Raw genomic sequence first — 20,135 nt, 5'->3', positions numbered from 1 at the left:
TGATGCCCAAAATCAAAGCGTAAATAAGAGGCGAGGTACACCGTGGTCATGGGTCAAAAGACTCAGTGTCGTTAGGGGGTGAAACCTCCCCAAATTGTCTGTAGCTTCAGTGCAATCCCAACCAAAATGCCAGCATACTTTTTGTAGATACTGATAAGTTGATTCTTAAATTTTTGTGGAAAAGCAAAGGAATTAGAATAGCCAAACAATTTTTTAAAAAAAACAAGGTTGGTTTCATGGTACCTGATTTAAAATTACTATACCGTTGTAATCTAAAGTGTAGTATTCGCAGAAGAATGGACAAATAGATCAGTGAGACAGAACAAAGAATGCAGAAATATTCCCACACACATGGTCACCTCTATCTGACAAAGGTACATAGGCAACATTTTTAGATATGACATCAAAAACATGACCCACAAAGGAAAAACTGATAAATTAGACTTCATTAAAATTGAAATTTTTTGCTCTTTGAAAGACATTTAAAGAAATGAAAAGATAAGCCACTGTCTAAGGAAAAATATTTGCAAAACACAAATCAGACAAAGGGTCTTATGTTCAGAGACTATAAAGAACACTAAAAACTCAATAATAAATTACCACTCGGGGGCTTCCAGTCAAGATGGCAGAGTAAGTAAATGCGGTCCTCCTATCCTCCCACAGCCGCATCGTAATCACAGCTAGACTGCAGAGTAACCATCGCTGAGAAGCACCTGAAATCTAGCTGAACAGGACTCTGTAACTAAGGATTTAAAGGAGCCACATCAAGACTGGTGGAAGGGTAGAGACACTGAAAGGACTGGTCCCTCACCCACGTGTGGTGGTTAAATATTGGGATATCTCAGCTTTGGAGGTTTCCCCTTAGCAGCAAGGGTTCCCAACCCCACACCAGGCTCCCCAACCCAGGGTTCCATTGTCAGGAAGAAAAGCCCCCGTCACTGCTGGCTGTGCAAACCTGCAGGGACTGGGGCTGAGGAAGATGGGGGCTGCTGGACCCCCAGGCATGCCTCTGCCGGGGTTCTCACAGCCGTGCTTCGACACTCCGGCTCTGAGCTCCAGCGCTAGGTCAGTGGTTCGAAAGGTGCTGGGGAAGAATGGGGACAGATTGAGTTGTCTGGCTTGGGGCAGGGACTGGTGAAACAGCTTTCTCCAGACAGAGGTGCTGGCAGAGGCTATTGTCCCTTTGCTGTGCCCTCCCCACACAGAGCTAGCAGGCTGGTGCCATGTCTGAGTCTCCATCCACCTGGCTAACACTGTTCACCCCACCCTGAGGATCCCCAGAGACCCTACCCTATCTGACTTATGGACGCACCCAAGCCATTTCTAGTGGCTTTTCCATACAAATGGCCTGTCCCAGCTCATGCTGTGGACTTTTCTAAAATCTCAAAGATCCACAAACCCCAAGCAAGAAGCTTCTGGCTTTGGCATGACTTGTACCTCTTCTTAAGCAGCCCCAGGTCCAGCACTAGCAGCATCAGGCCTTGGTTCCCAGCTTGGCCCCCAGCTTGGCCCCTCCCAGGTACCTCTAGGCCCAGCACAAGTGACAACCATCTGCAGATCATTTTGTAGCTCATGCTGGGTGGCCCTGGGCAGGGCTACCTCGACCTATACCTCCCAGGAAGCCCCAGAGCCAGCGCACCCAGTGGGGTAGCTTCAGCCAGAGCACCACCAAACCACCTCCATGAACAACATATTTAAGTGATTTTTGCTCTGTGGGGTGGGCCCCCACGTGGTTGTGTCCAGTCCTCGTGGGAAGCACAGTCCCAAGCTATTACAGTGAACCCGTGTCAGTGTGTAATCTTTGTGGATGTTCAGGTGTCTTTGCTGTGGTGAAGGTGCCCAGTGTCTGGCCCTGACCGGTGTGGCTCAGTGGGTTGGGCATCGGTCTGCAAACCACAGGGTCACGGGTTAGATTACCCGTCAGGGCACATGCCTGAGTTATGGTCCAGGTCCCCAGTAGGGGGCATATGAGAGGCAGCCAATCGATGTTTCTCTCTTTTTCCCTTCTTGCCCCTCTCAAAAAATAAGTAAAATCTTAAAAAACAAAACAAAAAATGCTTGGCTGGAGGGTGAGGCCGGCACCCAACAAAGGCCCTGGGACCCGCTGCCTCTGCCCTGAGGTGTCGGGTGCAGTCCGGGCTCCAGCCCTCTGCCGAAGCCGCCCTGGAGTGCCGGGTCCTCCAGAGGGACCCCTTAGCCTGCTCAGCCTCGCTTGAGTGGGGCCTGTGCCCCAGGGTAGAGACGGGTGGGGTGAGCAGGTCAGCGGCATCTCGGGCTCATCCCTGTGTGAGGACCTGCCCGCTGTGTATCTCCCAGCCCTGTCCCTTTAGATCGTGGTGCCAGAAGCGAGCCCTGGGCGGTACCGTACACACTTACAACGTACCCCGGGCTCCCCACCAGCACAGGACGGTAGGAGTGGGCGTGGGGAGGTCAGGAATTAGAGCAGCCACCGATGGGCAAGGGGAGGACGGGCGGTAAACAGGGACTTGGGGGCGCAGTAGAGGTCACATCTTACCCTCCTCTCTGGTCACCTGCAGGGCTTTAAGGGACTTCGGCCTCCACATTCAAGGGCTGCTTGGTGCAGGGAGGAGCAGAGAATTCTGGGAGCGTCCTGATGGGGCCAGAGCCCAGGTCTGAACTGGAGCTAGTCACATTGCCCCACCGAGCCTCAGTTCCCTCCATAGAGGGACATTTCTCCTCCTCTTGGGGGTTGTGGTGAGAAACCTGGGAGGTGCCAGCTGCTGTGGCGGATGTACTGTCCCGTTTGGCACTGCCTGTCAAGCCCTTGTGGTTTCCAGGGGCTCACACCCCAGCAGTGGGGATGGGTGGAAGGAAGGGGCGGGCACGGCGGCCTCTGGGGAAGACTGAGGGAGGCGCAAGCCACCTGAATGAGCAGAGCGGGCCTCTCCATGGCCCCTTCCCGGTACAGGCACCGACAGGTGAGGCTGGGCTGTGGCCCAGGCGGGGTTCCTCGGGCCCAGGCTGCTGTCAGGTGGGGAGGGGTGCGTGTTGTGATTTAGGTGTCGAGGCGATGGGTTCCTTCACAGCTGCCATGGAGTCTCCTCTGTGGGACAAGGCCCTGGGCTGACCATCCTTCCCCAGCGGTCGCTATGGACTGCAGTCACTTCCCCCTTTGTCACCACCCCCAGTCCAGGCCACTGTTATTTCCTCCCCCGGGGCCTGCAGGCACCTCCTCACTGGCCTCTCTGACTTTCCCACTACCCTCCTTCCGGGCACTGCTGCCAAGCCAGAGCCCCTCTAACCCCACCCCTCGAGAGGCAGCACTCCCCAGTCCAACCCTCCCCCGCACCTCCACTGACTTCTTGTCAAGTGAGAATAAAATACAGAGACCCAGCCCTGGCCTAGCCACACACTGATCCCCTGCCCTCAGGCCCACCCCATGTCCTCCTCGGGAAGGCCTTTCCTGCCACCACCTCACAGGACATGTCCCCTTTGCCTTTGATCCCATTACCCTGCTCCACTGTGTTCAGGGCACTGCATGTAACTTAGAATTATATCCCGTTGTCTCTCGCACGTATGGATGATCAGTGAGGACAGAGACATTGGTGCATTTCCTCAGTTTGTGTCCCCAACCCTCAGAATCATCTTGTTGAGCAGGAGGGCATATGCCCGGTGCCTGGAGAAAGGCCCGCGGCCTGTGCAGCGGCCTGGGTGTGCCGGGCACGGCTCTCGCCTCGTTGGCTCAGAAACGTCGACCCTGCAAGGAGCAGGGCTTCCTTGCCCACCAGGCATCTTGGGCATTTGCACACAGCGGGTATCAGAGGGCTGCTGCTCACCCAGCACAGATGAGCACATGGCCCCTGTCACATTAGAAAGCTTTTTCCTGACCTGTCATCTGCTGCTTTTGCATGTTACCACAGTACTCCCGGTTTTCAGCCCTTTGGTCTCTGCCTTGATAAGATTGACTCGGGCAGTGAGTTGCCTTGGCCTCCCGGGTGCGTGGTGGAGGGCCATGCCTTCTCAGAGTGCGGAGCGCCTGAGAGCAGCGGGGTTTCTTCTCTGACAGATGGCAATAGCCTGTTCGACTCCATGGCCAGTGGGATGCGCCTCATTGTCAGCTGCATCTCCTCCTTCCTCATCCTGTCCCTACTGCTTTTCATGGTCCACCGGCTGCGCCAGCGGCGCCGGGAGCGCATTGAGTCCCTGATTGGAGCAAACCGTGAGTGCCCCGCCCCTGCCTATGATGGTCACAGTGCAGGCCTGCCCCCAGGGGCAGTGTAGACAGGAAGCAGGAAGGGGAGGACATAAAAGAGGGTGCTGAAAGGCGTCCTTGTCCCACCCACCCACCTGCTCCTGGGCTGAGGGCCCACCTGAGGCACTGGGGGCGCTCTTTACAGGGCGCAAAATGAGACCATGGGCACAGAGAGAAAGGACATGTCTCCAGTGCCAACCAACTCTGGGCTCTCCTGCCAGGAGAAGGAGCAGCAGGCGCCCATGGCCATAGGGGAACTTAATGCGTCTCACCCGCCTCAGTCCGATTTGGCTGCAGTGATTTATGCCCCCAGAAGAATTCCTGAAATTGCCCCACTCGCAAGCAAGCCGGGGCTTCCCACTCCTGTAGGGGCAGGGTAAGGCGGGCACAGGCGGGCAGGAGAGAGTTCAGAATCAAGGCAGCAAGAATGCTGAGCGACCTCACCAGCCTCAGTTAGGGACCTTGGTGCCTCCCAGGGAGCCCAGGTCAGTTCCAAAGTCCCCACATCCATGTGGGCCCACAGGGTTTTTCCCAAGACCTTCCTCAGTTCTCACTGAGCTGCTAGGTCGGTGCAACTCCAAGGCAGTCGTGGGTTGGACGCCCAAGAACGTGTTTGAGCCAAGGGTGTGGCGAGGGCTGGAGCTCGGCAGGCGGGCCTGAGGCTGAGGCGTGCGGGTGAGGGGCAGGGCTGGACTGGCGGGAGGGGCTGGGCAAGCTTCAGGGCTCTCATGTGGGCCACTGGGCACAGACGTGTGACAGTCGGTGCGTCTCGCACCCTGGCCTTGGGGGAGGTGGGGCATCTCCCAGTGGCATGACTCTGTTGCTTGTTTCTGGCTTCCATTGCCCAGTGCACCACTTCAACCTTGGCCGGCGGATCCCCGGCTTTGATTACGGCCCAGACGGGTTCGGCACAGGCCTCACGCCGCTGCACCTCTCCGATGATGGAGAAGGCGGGACTTTCCACTTCCATGACCCTCCGCCCCCCTACACTGCGTACAAGTACCCAGACATTGACCAGCCTGATGACCCACCACCACCCTACGAGGCCTCCATCAACCCCGACAGCGTGTTCTACGACCCTGCAGGTGCTTTCCCCCGGGAAAGGGAGCAGCCTGTCATCAGCCTCCCGGCCGGCAGGGCCTAAAGCCCAGGGGTCCTCCCCAGGGCGCAGGGCAGTGAACCCCACATCTCCCCAGCCTTCCATTGCTGTCTCTGGTAATCCCTTTAAAGTGAACTGCCACCTGTCGGTGAACAGGCTCTTCTCAGGGTCACGTGCGCAAGTGGCCGCCGACAGTGGTCACACTGCCCCTTGCCTCCTTCCCGGGAACACCTGTTAGCAAACAGCCCTCGGACACTCAGTCCTGCTCTGTGGGGAGCTGGGAACCAGGCATCAGCCTCGTGGGGACAGGGCTGGCCCAGAGCCAGCCACTGGGCCTAAAGACACGTGTGCACCTGTGGTGAACTACGGAGACACCACCGTGGCATTCCTTCATGTCCTGAGGCAGCTTTGTGACATGGGAAGAAAACGCTGGCTCTGTGGTGCTGGGCCAGGTACTTGAGTATGTTCCTCCCAGGGCTGTGCAGCAGAGAACAACTGCACAGCCTGGCTTGTCCCTGTCCCTGGTGTGCAGTGCAGATGTTCCACCCTTTCCCTGTGCGTTATTGCCTATAACGCACCCCCCACCCATACATCACCGGCAGCACCCTGCCCCAGGGCGCTGGCTCTCTGTGCGCCCGCACAGCCCCGCAGGATGGCGTCCTGAGGCCAGCACCGCGGAGTTCTTTGTCCTGTTGGTTCCTTCGGTCAGCTAGTACCGTTCCTGGTGGGTGTTGGCAGGAGAAATTTGGATTGACCCCGGCCTTCAGGACATACAGCCACCATCTGCTGTCAAGGGTACTGGGGTAGAACGAGCTTCCTGCCAGGGATGCTGCTGGGAGCCCGGCCCTGCTGCAGACTAGGGCAGCAAATGGTCCCAGGGCAAGGCGGCAGGACTGCTGGGCCGTGGGGAGTCAGCCAGAGGGACTGGTGGGCCCCTGCGCTCAACAACAGCCCATGGTGCCAAGGACAGGCGCTCCCCAGTGAGCGGGCTGCCTCAGAGAGGCCCAGACCAGAGCTCTGCGCAGGCCCCTGCGCCGTCTGCAGGGCTGCCTGCTCTGCCCCGTCACACGTGGTCGCGCTCCTGTCCCCACATCCCGGCTGCAGCCTCGTCTGAGGGCTGTGAGCACTATTCCAGCTGCCTGGCTGCAGCGGCCCAGTAACTCCCTAATGTCACATGAGCCCTGACTCAACCCCTACTGAGTCTAAGAGAACATCCTTATCCCCTGCTTCTGTTCCCCGACTGTCGAAGCGTGCCCTCCCCACCACACACCGGCTGTCCCCTGCACCCTGCACCACGGAAGCCTGTAACCGCGGTGAGGGCAGGCGAGGGGTGAGCACAGTGGAGCCCCAGCCTCAGTGGGAGCCTTCAGGCAAGAGATGCGTCCCCCAGCCTGTCTCCGTCCCCTTAGTCCCCCGTCCTGCTGACGCACCTCTGTCTCCTCCTGCAGACGACGATGCCTTTGAGCCAGCAGAGGCCAGCCTGCCGACCCCAGGGGACGGTGACAGCGAAGGCGCATCACCCCGGTGCCCGGAGCAGCCTCTGCCCGCCGCAGAGGCCTCCCTGGCAGACCTGGAAGACTCAGCTGACAGCAGCAGCACCCTGCTTGTGCCTCCTGACCCTGCCCAGGGCGGGACCCCCCCGGCCCCAGAGGCACTGCCAGCGGGTGGCGGCCACAGCCGCAGCTCCCTCAACACCATGGTGTAGAGGGTGCCCGGCCCCAGGGGCATGGAGCACCTGTTTGCTGTCGGGAAAACCGATTCCTACAGAGACTTGAAGGGCCCTGCGCGAGCCTGGACTCGGCTGTGCCCCCACAGGTGTGCATGTGCGCCTGGAGACTGCGCCAGCCGCCCGGGGAGCAAGCGCCTGCACTGAGTCTCCGTGAGGGCTTCAAAGACACGTAGCTTTGGGTCACTGTCTTTTTCTTTTTAAATGACAGAAGAATGACAAAAGTTTGTTCATACCACACGTTTCAGAAGTAGGGAACAAAGAAGGCACTGTGGGCCTGGGCAGGGGCCAAACCACACCGGGCTTTGGCGGGCTCGCTCGCTGCAGCACCTCGTCCAGAGGAGCCTGGCGCCCAGCTGCCGAGCCCCAGGGCTGCCACCGCCGTACACCTCACTGGCCGCCGCTCAGGAAGGCGCTTCCGGGCACCAGTGTGTGTGGGCTGCCGGGATTGTCTGGGCGGTGGGTCTGCTTCAGGGCAGGTGGCCTTGGGGGTGGCTGCAACGGCTGCTCTCGGGGTGACCCTGCCCAGGCTGGAGACTGGCCTGGGACTCTGGTCCAATGACCCAAAGAAGGGGAACTTGGAAGGAGGTTGAAATTGCCACTCTCGTTCCAGCTGGGCTCTGCAAAGCCGAGTTCTGTGCCAGAAAGCCCCATGCCTAGTCCGTTGGGCTTTTCCCCAGCAGTGCTGTGCATGGCCCCCAGGAGGCAACTTGAGAGCAGGGCGGAGGCCGTTAGCCGTGCATGAGCGTCCTGGCCCTGGTCCTCTGCTGGCGCTGGGGGTCAGCCTGCTCCCCTGTTACCCTCTGCAGCGCCCCCTCCTATTGAATTTGCCCCTGGGCTGGGCCTCCCCCACCCCACATTTTTGTGCCATAAAAGGTTGTTTCTTTGTGGGGGGGGGGGTGGCTGACATTAAAGTCCTGGCCTATTTCCACTTCCTAAAAGTCCACTTCTTGCATACCACCGCCACTGCTACAGCCCAGTGCCCGGTGGCTACATGCCACCTTCCTGTTCTCGGCAGCCCAGGGTGCTGGGTGCCCTGCCCAGGGGCCTTTTGATTGAGGGACCCTGTTGCCTACTCCTGGGCAGTGGTCTTGTCTCCTGACACCAGGTTTTTAGCATTTCTGAGGTTTGGAGATTAAGCGGGTTCTGTGCGATTTTTCAGCACATCCATATCTTTTCTACGTTGAATGTCTAGACCTTTTTTGTGTGTGCGTGTGTCTGTGTGTGTACGTGTATGTCCAAGTGTTTGCAGGTGGCAGTGGTACAGGGAACTCAGTCCTCGATTTCCCAGGCCAGCCGTGGACTCGTGGGTGGCACTGCAGCATGTCTGGGCCTGTGCCGCACCTGGTCCCTGTCCCAGCCCGGCCTGCAGCAAGAGGAGAACTGACTTGTGCTGGCGCCCCGTGGGGGCAGACCTCAGAGGTGCAGTTCAGTTCTAGGCACATCCTCACGCTTCGGTTGGAAAACCCATATTGTTCTTCCAATATGGAATGAGATTCTTGAGTTGCCCCACAGGCTGGCCAGAGGTGTGAGTTTTGTCACTGAACCTGTCCTTGGGCTCAGCGCTCAGGAGGCCAATGGCATCCTGGGCACATGGGCCCCGCACCAGCTGCTAAAAACAAAGCAGGAAGCGTGTGGTGCCTTCAGCGTGTGCTGGGCGCAGGGCAGCTGAGTTCCAGAGCAGCAGTTGCAGGCCTTGGTGTTGGGTGAGGGTCCTGAGCGGGCCCCCATGAAGAAACCACCCTAATGGAGCCCTGTAGGGTGGCTGGAACTAGATACATGGAACAGGAAGGCGGGGGGCTTCCTTTGTGGACCGAAGAGCTGCTGGACACAGGCATGTGGAAGGCACTCAGGAGGAGACATGGGAGCTGCAGGGGGCCCACCTCCAGGCTGGCCAGGGCTCTGTCCAGGGGGGCCCACCCCCTGGCGTCCTTGGGCAGAGGGCTGCCTGCCCCACAGTGTCTCCAGGAGCTGCGCTCTGCTGGAAGGCATTTGGGAGGGCGCCCAGGGGAAGCCATGGCCTGCCCGGCCGCCCCCAGCCTCCTGTCCAGTCACCACCGTTTGTAAGATCTGACTGCTCCACTGCCAACTCTGCCTGAGATTCTTGTGTCCCTGTGAGAGGCGGGTTTTCTGCCCCATCCACGCTGGGCCTCCAGAAGGACAGGTCAAGGTCTTGGGAGGGGCCTCCTCCCCCAGGACCTGATCCGCCTGGTGGAAGTGAGAGTGGACTCTGTACATTGTCTCAATGCCTGTTTTTTATGTTTTCCTTTCACTAAGGGTTTTTAGTTTGGGTTTCTTTTTGGTTGGGTTGGCACTAATCCTTAAGATGCTGTGAGAACCATTTCATCCAAATGCCAAATAAATTTGTGTTCTGGAAGAGGAGTAGTCAGTCCTTGGTGTGGCCCCAGTGAGGGGTGGGAGGCCCTGGCCAAGCTGGGGCCGGGGCATAGGCACACAGATGGGGGTGGGGGACATCTGTGGAAGCTAGGGGCAGGCTCGGGCTCTGAGACCCCTCTGTCCCTTTTTTTGTCAGGCAGTGGTCCTTTCAATAATTTCCTAATATGTGATCTGGGGGCAAGGGGGCACCCAGTGGACCTTGGGCAGGCCCTCGGGCCCACCTTCCTGACCCAGCCTCCTGGTCAGAGTGCTCCAAGCCGGGCTGGGGGGAGGGGAAGGGTTATGAAAGGACCTTTGCGGGGATTGGAGCTTCGAGGGGGTCGCATCTGCGGGACAGCGGTCTGTCCCAGGCACCCTGGACGCTGTCAGCACCATGGACAGCCCCGTACCGCTGGGTTTGGCGGCCCCCACCTCTGAACAGTGGGAAGAGCCCCGCCTCTGAGGACTGGAAAGAGTGCCCAATGCAGAGGAATCCCCCACCTCCTGCTCGCTCAACCCCTGGCCCAGTCACGCTCACACCGGAGGGCATGCTGGCGCCAGGGGTGGGGCTCTTTATCCAGACCAAGTCGCCTTCTCTCCTGGCCACACAGTAGAAGTCAGAGCCCCACTTTCCAGGAGAGCGATGTGAGGCTTGGGCCGCCTGGAAGTCGGGTCCCCACCTGGGCTGTGGCATCCCACAGACCTGTTGGTGAGGTGGTCCTCGGGAGGGGGCCGTGTGAGTGGAGCTCCATAGCACACCAGGTCTGCAGGGGGAGCCAATAAGCAGGAGAGCGTCTAGTCTTGGGGTGTCTCACACCCACAGTGGAAAAGAGAGATCCTCCTGCACCCCCCAACTCCAGCCCTTCAAGTCAAGGACACTAGGGTCCAAGGTGCCTTCCCCTGGGATTTCTCTCGTTGGTGGCCTTGCCATGTCATTTCTGGTCCGCAACCACCGTTTGTTTCCTCCTCTGTAAGTAGGCATCCTTTTTAGAGCTCCCACTCCCAGGATGGTTCACTGTTGGGGGTTGGGGGAGTCCACGGGAAGGTTTTAGCTCCAGGAAATGCTGACAGTTGCTGCTGGCACGTGGCCCTCGTGAGCCCCAAGCTCTTTTTGCCACGCTGTGGCCCTCGCCTGGGCACCACCCCGCCGACGGGCTCCAAGAGCCCACAGAACGTAGCCGCGCCCCTAGCCCACCCAACTAGTGAACATACAGCCACCTGGCCAAGCTGAGGGCTGGGACCCCAGGCTCACAGAGAATTTCCGCTGCAGCAGCCTCTGTGGGGCACAGGGCCTGGGCGTCCCCCAGCACCACCCCTTTTCCGGCCCCAGGCCCTCCCGCCTGGGCTGTCCTGGTCCTGGGCCCCCGCCGTGGCTCTGGCAAGGCCCTGGAATTCAGACTCGACCTTGTTCCTGCAATAAGCTACACCTAAAGTGACCCTGGCCTCATGTGGCTGGAGACAGGAGCGTGGGGGTAGGGGTTGGAACACTGCCTCTCCCATGGAACTGGGGTTCTTCACCACGCAGAGGCCGTAGTATGCCTGTTCATACAAGGGGGAGACCCCCGAGTGACCTGTCACAGCTGGCCTCAGAGCCCTACCCAGAACCCCCAGACCTGCCTCAGAGGAAGTTGTCCCCACTCCCGACCTACACATTATGTCTGAATCCTCCGGTCAGATGGAAAGAGAAAAGCTAGCAAGTTCTAAAAGCACCACCTGCTAAAGCCTAAGAACACACATTTTATTTCAAAAACAAGCCGGCCCCCACCCCAGCTCACGGGTGAGACGTTAAATGAAGACCCCAGGCGATGTTTTTGGAGGCCGGGAAGTGAGAAGTGCTGGTTCCAGGCCCCGCCCAGGCTGCCCCGGGGGGTGGGTCCGGCGCCAGGCCGCTGGTGAAACTGCAGCCGGTGCTGCTCTGGAAGGTTAGGCTGCGGTGTCTGAGTGCATGTGACACTTTCTGAAGAGACTCGTGACCAGGTGACTGTGGCGAGGCTAAGTGAAGGGGTCAGTGTCCGAGGTGTCACTGTCCAAAGCAAAGCTAAGGCTGCAGGGGTGGCGATCCCGGGCCACGCTGTCCTAACGGGAGGCTGGGTCCTGCAGCCCATAGAGTGAAGCTGGCCAGGTCAGGGTGCTGTCCAGTTGGCTCCCTGTGGCATGTGGTTTTATTATCGGGGAGACACTGATCTGAGTGATACTGTGTCCAGGTGACAATGTCCTGGCAGCCCACCTGTCCCTGGTGTCTGCTGCTTGCTGTGCGGGTCATACTTTTTATCCCAGTGCACGGAGGCCCTGCCTTCTCCCCAAGACCCTTAAAGAAGAAAAAAACCTGCAATCCCTCGCGCTAGCCCAGGAGTCCCGCCTGCCACAAGCCTTTGGCTCTCTCCCCAAAAGCTGACATACCCCAAGACCAGATCTTCCGCCGCTCTAAGGCCAAAAGGGGCTCCCCACCGCTTCCAGGCCGGACTCGGTCCCCAGGAGTGACCGCTGCGCTGAGCCACCCGCACTTCCCAGGCGCCGTCCGACCGCCACACCCCAGCACCGGAGCGCTAGCGGGCAGCGTCGCAGGACCCTTCCTCTCCGACCCAGTCCCTCGAAGGGGCAGATCTGTCCATTCGCGCCTCTGGCCAGTGGCGCCTCCGGCCCCGCACTTGGTCCATCCTCGGTGCGGCCTCCTTCAATCCTCGCCGTCCTGCGAGGCCCCGGGGATCACCGGCGTCTTCTTGAGGTTCTTCCGGGCCGGGGCCCGGCTCGCGGCGCCATTGGCGGGGCCGTCCGAGGCGTCGTCGGTGGGCCCGGTGACGGCGGCCAGGGCGTTCACGGCGCCGAGCGCCCGCAGCAGGCCGGGGCCGCGGGGCGCGGGGCGGGAGTCGCGGCGGGCCGGCGGCGGCTGGGGCGGGGGAGGCAGAAGCGCGCGCAGGGCGTCCAGCTCAGCCCGCAGCTCCCTCCGCAGCGCTTCCAGCCCGGCGCCCAGCTCCGCACGCACGGCCGCCAGGCCCTCCTGCAGCCGCCGCTCACTCACTTCCAGGACGCCCGCTGGGTAGGTGGCCCCGAAGCGTGGCTCCCCGCACACCGAGCACACAGAGCCTCGGCTGCGCGTGTCCTCCCGCTCCCCTGCTCCCACCTCTCTGGCCCCTGCCCCAGCCGCTGCCCCCGCGCGCTCCACCAGCCGCAGCAGCCGGGGAGCGTCGGCCCGCGCCTCCGCCCCTGCCCGGATCTGGCCCCGCAGGCGAGCCAGGCGGCCCGGGGCGTGGGCCTCTTCGGGGACCGGCCCATTGGGCTGAGGCCCCGGCTCCCGCCGGCGGTCCACGCCGCGCCGCATTGCCGTGCTCGCGCCGTACGCGCTGCGAGCCTGGGCCCATGAGCGCCTGGACTCCGCCGCCATGCGCGCGCGCTGTTTGCCGCCAGCTCCCGGCTCGCCCGGGAGCCCCAGTCCGCAGCCTAGCGACCGCTGGGGCCCCGGCAACACGCGGTGGAGAGGACCCTCGGGACAACTGTGGGAACATCCGAGGCCTCGAGGGCCCCTGCCTGGGGCCGAGTGAACCCGGCAAGGCCCAGACCCCAGAGGGCCCTGCGAGGAGCAGCGGCGCAGGCGTCAGAGTGTGGAACTTGTCCGCGGGGACGTCCCGCTGCTGGGTCCCAACAAAGGGCTTGGACCAGCTTCTGGGCAGAGGTGACAGGAACCGAACTCGCACCCTCTACATCACAGTCAGGGGAAAGCAAGTGTGGTCACGGACCCAGTAGCCCTCCTTTCTGGCTAGAGCCACCTCCTTCCATGCCACAGTCCAGGCCACTATTATCTCGCTACTCGTCCCCCGGAGCCCACACACTGCTGCGGGAACCCTCCTTGTCGTGGGCGCTTCCATTCAAGCTCTTCGGGGTCTGCGTTGCTCTCCGCGGTGCCCTGCCCGCAGGAGGCGCTGGAGGTCGCAGACCATCTCACTCTTCTGTTTGGCCACATCTTGTTTAACCTCCTCTAACCCAATAGCCTTCTGCTCCCCTCTGGGTCTTTGTTCAGGTGGGTTCTCCTGCCCGAAACGTCCCCCCACCTCCGCTTGCGTGGCCAATCGCGTTCATCCCGCTTCTGCCTGCCAGTCTTCCCTGACCAACCCTACCCCAACCAGGTAATCAGGCCCCTCCCCCACAGCACCCCTCACAGTGGGTTTAAGTGGCTCTCTGTTCTCTGTCCACCTGGATCCCAGGAAGAGTCAGTCCCTGAGCACAGGCGTGGATCATGCGGCACTCAGTGGTGCTAATCGTGCTGAATGCTGGGTGCAGGAGTAGGTGGGTGAAGGAGACTAGGGTTGAGGGTCCTCTGTGGGGTGGGCTTCCTCACCCCCTGTCCCACCCACCCAGGGCAGCCTGTGCACCTGCTGGCCTGTGAGGCACTTAGAGCCATCCCTGCCGCCTTTTCTGCCACTGCCACATTCTGTGGGAGCCCCTCATCACTGCACCCTGTCCTTTTGCACCCTGTCCTTTTGCACCCCAGTGCCTGGTGCCTTCCGTGGGCAGTGCAGCTGGGGGCCCTCTGGAGGGCAGTATTCCCACCCAGCATGTTGTCCTCACTGCACCCTAGAGGCTAGTTAAGACTCTGGGTGCCATGGGGCCTCCCCAGCAATTGTGGAGAGGGAGGGCCTGGCACAGATCCAGGCGGGCCGGGATCCCAGGGCCCACGGGGGCCTGGCCTCAATTCAGCTCCCGGGGTGGGGGGATGCTGTGGGCCCCGTTTGTGGGCACACCCAGCTCCAGCCAGTGCAGAGGCCTGTGTCCCCTCTGTTAATTTACCCTCTCATTTGTTCACTGCAGCCTGTCTCTCTGGAAGGGGCAGAGGAGGTGAGAGCCTGGCCCTCGGTCAACCCCTCACACTACCCCAGTCCTGCTGAGTCACCTGGCCTGCTGGGACCTTGGGCCTCTGGTTCTACAGATCCCTTGAGCCTCATTAGCCACCCCCTGCTCCCTCCCCCAGTAATTAAAATACTGCGGGCCAAAGAGCCAGGATTCCCTCCTGGCCTGCGGGGGCCAGGCTGTGACCTGAGGGCTCTCTGAGCTCATCTCTGAGCTCATCTCCCCTCTCTGTGCTCAAATGGAGTCCTCATCTGTGAAATGAAGGAGACCCCTAAGGTCCCCAGGAGGGGTCGACAAGGAGGCTGGGAGTGTGGGGGAGGGCCCGGGAGAGTCTCCAGATTTGCTGACCAGCAGATGCGGCTAGAGAGCAGGGAGGGAGGGGCGAGGTCAGGCTGCCAGGGCCCCTGGAAGCCTGGGCAATCGGAGGCTTTGTTGTCTCTGCCTGTGAGGCGGATGGGAGCCAGCGTGGGTGATAGGAACAAAGCCTTTGCTGGGAGTTCAGGTTCCACCGGGGCTGCAGGCTTGTGGTAAAGAGTCCCAAAGCCACGAGCATGGAGAAGACATTGCCCAGGAGCAAGGAGAGAGTTGGGAGGGCTGCCAAGGTATCAGTGAGGGGGGTTCAGGCAGGTGTGGCCAACACAACCCTGGAGCCACTGAGGTCAAATGCAATCAGGGGGGAGGGAGAAGGAAGTCATGACCTGGCCTGAGCTTCATGAGTGGAGGGGCTGGAGCAGAAGCTGAGGACTGGCAGTGAGGAGGTGGGTTGGGAGCCCTCCTCCTGGCTGGCTGCTTAGAGCTGAGGTAGGCACAGTCCCTACGGGGCAAGAAGCGGGGACAGAACTGCCTTCAGGTTCTGCCTGGAAGCTTCTCACGGCCCACAGCTGTCTGCACGCTCACTGGGGCCCAGTGCAGGGCCCAGCTCCTCCCCAGTGTCATTCCCTGTCTCCGTTCCCGGGGCCAGGCTGGCGGTGGGGTGGGCAAGCCGGCTGTGTCTGTGAGAAGCCATCAGCACCCAGGACTGGCCCCAGCCGGCACCCCGCATTCAGGCCATTCAGGCCTTGCTGCTCATTAACCCCTCAACAGTGGGGGCCTCAGCAGCGCAAAGGAGAGAAAGCTCCAAGGCTCTGCCTTTGTCTGGAGAAGAGAGGCAGTCCCTCCATATGACTGCCCTTGCCCTCTGTGGCCATTAAACCCTGGCAGCCACCTGGACAGGAGGTCTTACTTCCTGAACCCGAGAGCAGCTGGGAGCCAGGGGAGAATTCAGCAGGCAGGGCCAGGCAGGCTTTGCATGTTAAGGGGCTCTGGCGGCCGAGAAGGGGCAGGGGAACAACTGGTGTGACTGTTGCCTCAGTCATCAGGGTGAAACTGAAAAAGTGGGTGTTTGAGCTGCCTGTCACCACCAGAATCAAGAAGCAGAGACAGGGACTGAATCTGTATGGATGCTTTATTCAGAGGGCCAGCAATCTAAGAAGGTGGCGGGTCATGTACCCTAACAGATCATCTTACATCTCATTTTGAGCCGGCGTTTTTTTATAAGGAAAAGCAAGGCGTAGGGAAGGGGTTTGGAATTCCGGAAAAAAGTAGGGAAGGGGTTTAGAATTCAGGGAAAAGGCTAATCCGCTAAAAGCTGTAGTCGGGATTTTCCTAACGTCCTTTCACCTGCTGACCAGTGATTCTTTATCTCATCCTGGTCGGCTGGTGTTCCCTCCCTGGAGCACAGTGACTCAGATGCCTTTTTGCTCGCTTGCAGTCCTCCTGGGGCACAAAGGTCGAATTGCAGGGGTCTCCTAGAGTCAGGGTGGGTCCAGTCTCACATTTCATTTCCTGAAACAATAGCTCTTTACATGCATTAATTATCAAGCCCATTGACTGTAACATAAAACTACAAATTTTTAACTCCTTGAGTTCCCCTATCCAGGAGCACCTGGAAACACAGATTCCCCAGGTCCCCCAACCCCACATGGTCCTTTAGGGCACCCGGCCTTCCTCTACTCCAGCCGCCTGCACACCAAGCTCAGCTCACCCGGTTCTCAGTGAAGCGGGGGATGTAGGGATGAGCGTTGAGGTCCCTGGAGCCGGCCGGGCCGCACGCTGGCAGGCTCTGAGGGCTGGTGTGAGAAGGGGGCACATTGGGCGGGGAGGGGCCCAAAGGGTGAGCTGGATGGGATCTCTGTGCAGGTCACAGGTTCTCGGACCTGCCTCCAAAAGGGACCCCCTGGGAGAGCGGGGAATATGGTCTGCCCTGAACAGTCGGCCACCAGGGTGGGGTAGGGGTTAGTCTTGGATCTGGTGCTGGAAGGGGTGGGGTGGGCTGAGGGTCTGGGGTTAGGGTCTGCCGCTGTCACTTTTGGTCAGGGACCCTGACCCTCAGCACAGACTCTCAAGTGTGCGCGCCTGCCCGTGCTCCACTGCAAGTGTGCTGCTCGCTCCAGGGGGTGGACTGGCTGGGCCTTTGGAGGGGGAGCGAGTGAGGCCAGCTTGGCTGGGGCCTGGGCCCTGTGCACTGGGCTCTCAGGAGGAGAAGGCTGCCGTGCCGTTTGAGTCCCCAAAGTGCAGGCCATAGGGCGGGGCCTCAGCCGACTCAGCCAGAAGGTCTGGCTCGTGCCATTGCTCAGGACTCCGTTCGGGGTGAGTTCTTCCTGTGCTACTTCTGGCCACCCCCGTTGCCTCACCTCAGTTTCCTTGCCTTTCACATCCCAGGATGAGACTGCTGGCCAGGGGAAGACAAGAGTGGCAGAGATGGCAGAGGCTGGGAGCACATGCAGTGGCTGGAGGCCTGTGATCTAAAGGGCAGGTCTGCCTACTCTGGAAGGCCCTACTGCCTGGCCCCCTGAGCTGCAGATGGCCTGTCTTTTCAAGAAGGGGCCAGAGAGCGGAAGTGACTCACTCTCGGTCTTATCGCAGGGTGGGCTTCTGCGGGGGCTGGGCTCAGGAGGCCCCGCTGCCCACCAGGCCCTGGAACAGGGCGCTGGCCTCCTGGAGAACCCAGGCGTTCCCTGAGAACTGTCCTGGGGCGGGCGGCTTCTGTGGGAGGGCACTTCATTGCCTGGTAATGGCCTTGCCTGACCTCAGTAATGAGCTCATTATCTGATAATGACCCTGTTTTCCTGGTCCTGGCGTCAGCAGCCCTAGAACGTCTGCCCTGAGGTGGCTCTGACCAGTCTGGGCCATTGCTTTCTAACTACCTCAGCCAGGGCACCAGGCCTGCCAGCCTCCGGTGTCCCCTGAGGGCCCAGACTCAGCTTCCAGTGGGACAGTCCTGAGTTCCTGGCTGTCTCCCTGCAGCTGCACAGCCTTGGGCAGTTAGGCCTTTAACCCTCCTGCTCTCCTGCTCTCAGTCACAGAAGGGGCAAAACAGCGTCTGTGCGTGGCAGAGTGGGGAGGGCTGCCTTAGAGGGACATGCCCGGCCCACGTGGGGGTCCTCAGGCCCCCCTTCTCCTGACAGCTGGGCTGGTCTCGTGTCAAGGCCGTCCTCATGACCATCGGCCCCTGGATTGACCACATCCTGTCATTCCTGGTGTAGGGTTGGGAGGAGCATCCTTGAGCGGAGTCAGCCTGCTCCATTAGGATCCCCTCCACCTCCCTGCGGCTGAAGATCACTGCTCTGTTGTCTTCTTTGGTCCCTTAGCACTGAGGCAGCTGGCGTGCCCTCCCGGTTCCTCCTCCCATGCCACCCCTCTTCACTGGGCCACCAAACCCTCGCCTGCCTCACTTCTCCAGGCCTTGGGCTTCACCCTTGCCCTCTCAAAGCAAGCCTCTTAAACCTGTCTGATTAGGGCCCTGGCCGTAACTAGTTGGTTAGGAGGTGAGTTGTTGATGATAATGCAAAGTAATGGAAAGCGATGTTTCTCTTGTCTCTCTCTCTTTCTAAAAAGCTGACAAAGCTCACTAAACTTATGTTAAAATTACTTTATACTTCAGTTCCCCCATTGAAATTTCTTTCATTATAGAGATTTAGCATCTTTGATTGATTGCAGGCTAAGAAATAAGAAATGGAACCAAAGATTCAAATATGAAGCAAATTATTTCTGAAGAGTTTTCCCATAGGATAGTAGAAAAAGTCAAATCAGTTGACATTTTGTATTCCTCAAATGAAGTCTCAGATTTGAATGACTATAGGGAATCATTGGAGAATCCACCCAGTTCAAGTGGAATCATATACTATGCGTTCTTCTGTGACTGGCTTCCTTCACTTAGCATAATATTTTCAAGGTTCATTCATGTTGTAGCATGTATCAATACTTTATTTCTCTTTATTGGTGGATAACATTCCATTGAATATTCCACATTTTATTTATTCATTAATCATTTGATGGACACTTGAGTCATTTCCCCTTTTTGGCTCTTATGAACAATGCTGCTATAAACATTCAGGTCCAAGTTTTGGGTGGACATATGTTTTCATTTATCTTAGACATATTCCTAGGAGTGGAATACAGGTCATATGATAACTCTATTTTTAACCTTTTGAGGAAATGCCAGACTGTTTTTCAAAGCATCTAAATTATTTTCTATTCCCACCAGCAGTGGATAAGGGATCTGATTTTTCCACATCCTTGTCAACACTTGTTATTTTCTCTCTTTTTTGATTACAGGCATTCTAGAGGATGTGAGGTGGTATGTCATTGTAGTTTTGTGCGTTTCCCTGATAGCTAATGATGTTGAGCATCTTTGCATGCAACTTCATTTTTACAGCATTTTTCCTGACTGTGCCCTAGGTCTAATCTTTGCCTATGGGTCATTTCTTAATTTCAGCATCCTATCTGAGGAGGCTGGGAATTTTCAAACCCAGCAAACCCTGACTTTTTGTTTCTGACCTTTTCTGGTTCCAAAGTTTCTCGCACATTTGACTTTTCATTTTCATAGCATCCTATTTTCAAGGACTGGAATTAGTTTCTGCATTAATTATATACACTACTTTTATCTTTATTTGTTATCTATTGCTGTACAACAAATTACCCCTAAATGAATGGCTTAGAACAATAAACTTATTATTGTATACCACGTCTGGTATCCTGCATTGTTCTGGCTCGAGGTATCTCATAAGGTTGCAGTTAAGATGTCACTGGGGATTGGAGTGTCCGCTTCCAAGATTAATCCCTCTTGTGGGTGGCAAATTGTTGCAGTTTCTTGCCATGTGGACCTCTCCACAGACTGCTGGAGTGTCCTTAGGATGTGGTGTTGGCTTCCCCAAGAGTAACTGATCCAAGAGAGCTAAGCTGAAGCTGCAATCAATGTCTTTATGACCTAGCTTCATGATTTACATACAAGCATTTCCACAATATATTTTTCTTTTTTACACAAGTCAGTCATATTCATTGTGGGAGATGCTACACAAGGGTGTCGATACCAGGAGACAGGATTTATGGGGGCAATACTGGAGGCTCGCCGCCACAGCAGGGGAGGCCTGGGCACGGCTGTGGTGTGCTGACGCTGGCTGCATAGAGCCTGTGGCCAAAACTGAGCCTGGGGGTCCGGGTGAGTGTTAGAGCACTGTGTCAGGTTGGGCCACTACACAGACTCTCTTTCCCTAGCTCCTGAGGGTGGACGAACGTCAGGGCCACCGGTCTGAGAGCAGAGCTGGAGCTTTACCTTCTCCTCCCCTAACCCCCACCGGGATCTCCAAGTGCCCCTCTCCAGAAGGGGCAAGGTCCCTGGACAGGTCGCTGGAAAACCCACTAACAGCCCACCCACGGCCTCCAGCATCCCTAGGGGCGGGGACCTGAGCCTTTCTGCAAAAATGGTAATTGGCCAGAGGCAACCTGACTCCAAGGGAGACACCCACACACTGATAGGACAATTCCACGTTCCTGGGCACCTTCCTCTGGAGACCCCTCCAAATAGATACGCAGCGACCCAGCACTCACCCACAGACTGA

At 58.6% G+C, this 20,135-nt stretch overlaps 2 protein-coding genes across 5 annotated transcripts in view; one reads left to right on the top strand and one right to left on the bottom strand.

Annotated features, from left to right (window-relative positions):
- Nucleotides 1–9,408, top strand: part of DGCR2 (DiGeorge syndrome critical region gene 2) — a 55,394-nt gene extending 45,986 nt beyond the window's left edge. For all 4 annotated transcript variants that reach the window (XM_054592740.1, XM_054592738.1, XM_054592739.1 and 1 more), the window contains 3 exons: nt 4,028–4,180; nt 5,062–5,298; nt 6,761–9,408. In XM_054592740.1, coding sequence (XP_054448715.1) covers nt 4,028–4,180; nt 5,062–5,298; nt 6,761–7,017 — 647 coding nt within the window. In that variant the 3' untranslated portion in view covers nt 7,018–9,408. The remainder of the gene's footprint in view (nt 1–4,027; nt 4,181–5,061; nt 5,299–6,760) is intronic.
- A 2,680-nt stretch (nt 9,409–12,088) lies between these two features.
- LOC129086250 (protein FAM246C) lies at nt 12,089–12,796 on the bottom strand. Its single transcript, XM_054592733.1, has one exon. It carries the CDS (start codon nt 12,794–12,796, stop codon nt 12,089–12,091), a length of 708 nt encoding a protein of 235 aa, XP_054448708.1.
- Nucleotides 12,797–20,135: the final 7,339 nt, after the last annotated feature.

The sequence above is a fragment of the Pteronotus mesoamericanus genome, unplaced genomic scaffold, assembly GCF_021234165.1.
Source record: "Pteronotus mesoamericanus isolate MK-2021 breed Mesoamerican mustached bat unplaced genomic scaffold, CSHL_Meso_final scaffold_371, whole genome shotgun sequence".
NCBI classification, from domain to species: Eukaryota; Metazoa; Chordata; class Mammalia; order Chiroptera; family Mormoopidae; genus Pteronotus; species Pteronotus mesoamericanus.
The sequence above is the reverse complement of the archived record's forward strand: the minus strand, read 5'-3'. Positions and strand labels throughout refer to the sequence as shown.

Bases quoted from the DNA above. Each gene is read 5' to 3' on its own strand.
- LOC129086250 (XM_054592733.1), bottom strand. From the start codon at position 12,796: ATGGCGGCGGAGTCCAGGCGCTCATGGGCCCAGGCTCGCAGCGCGTAC.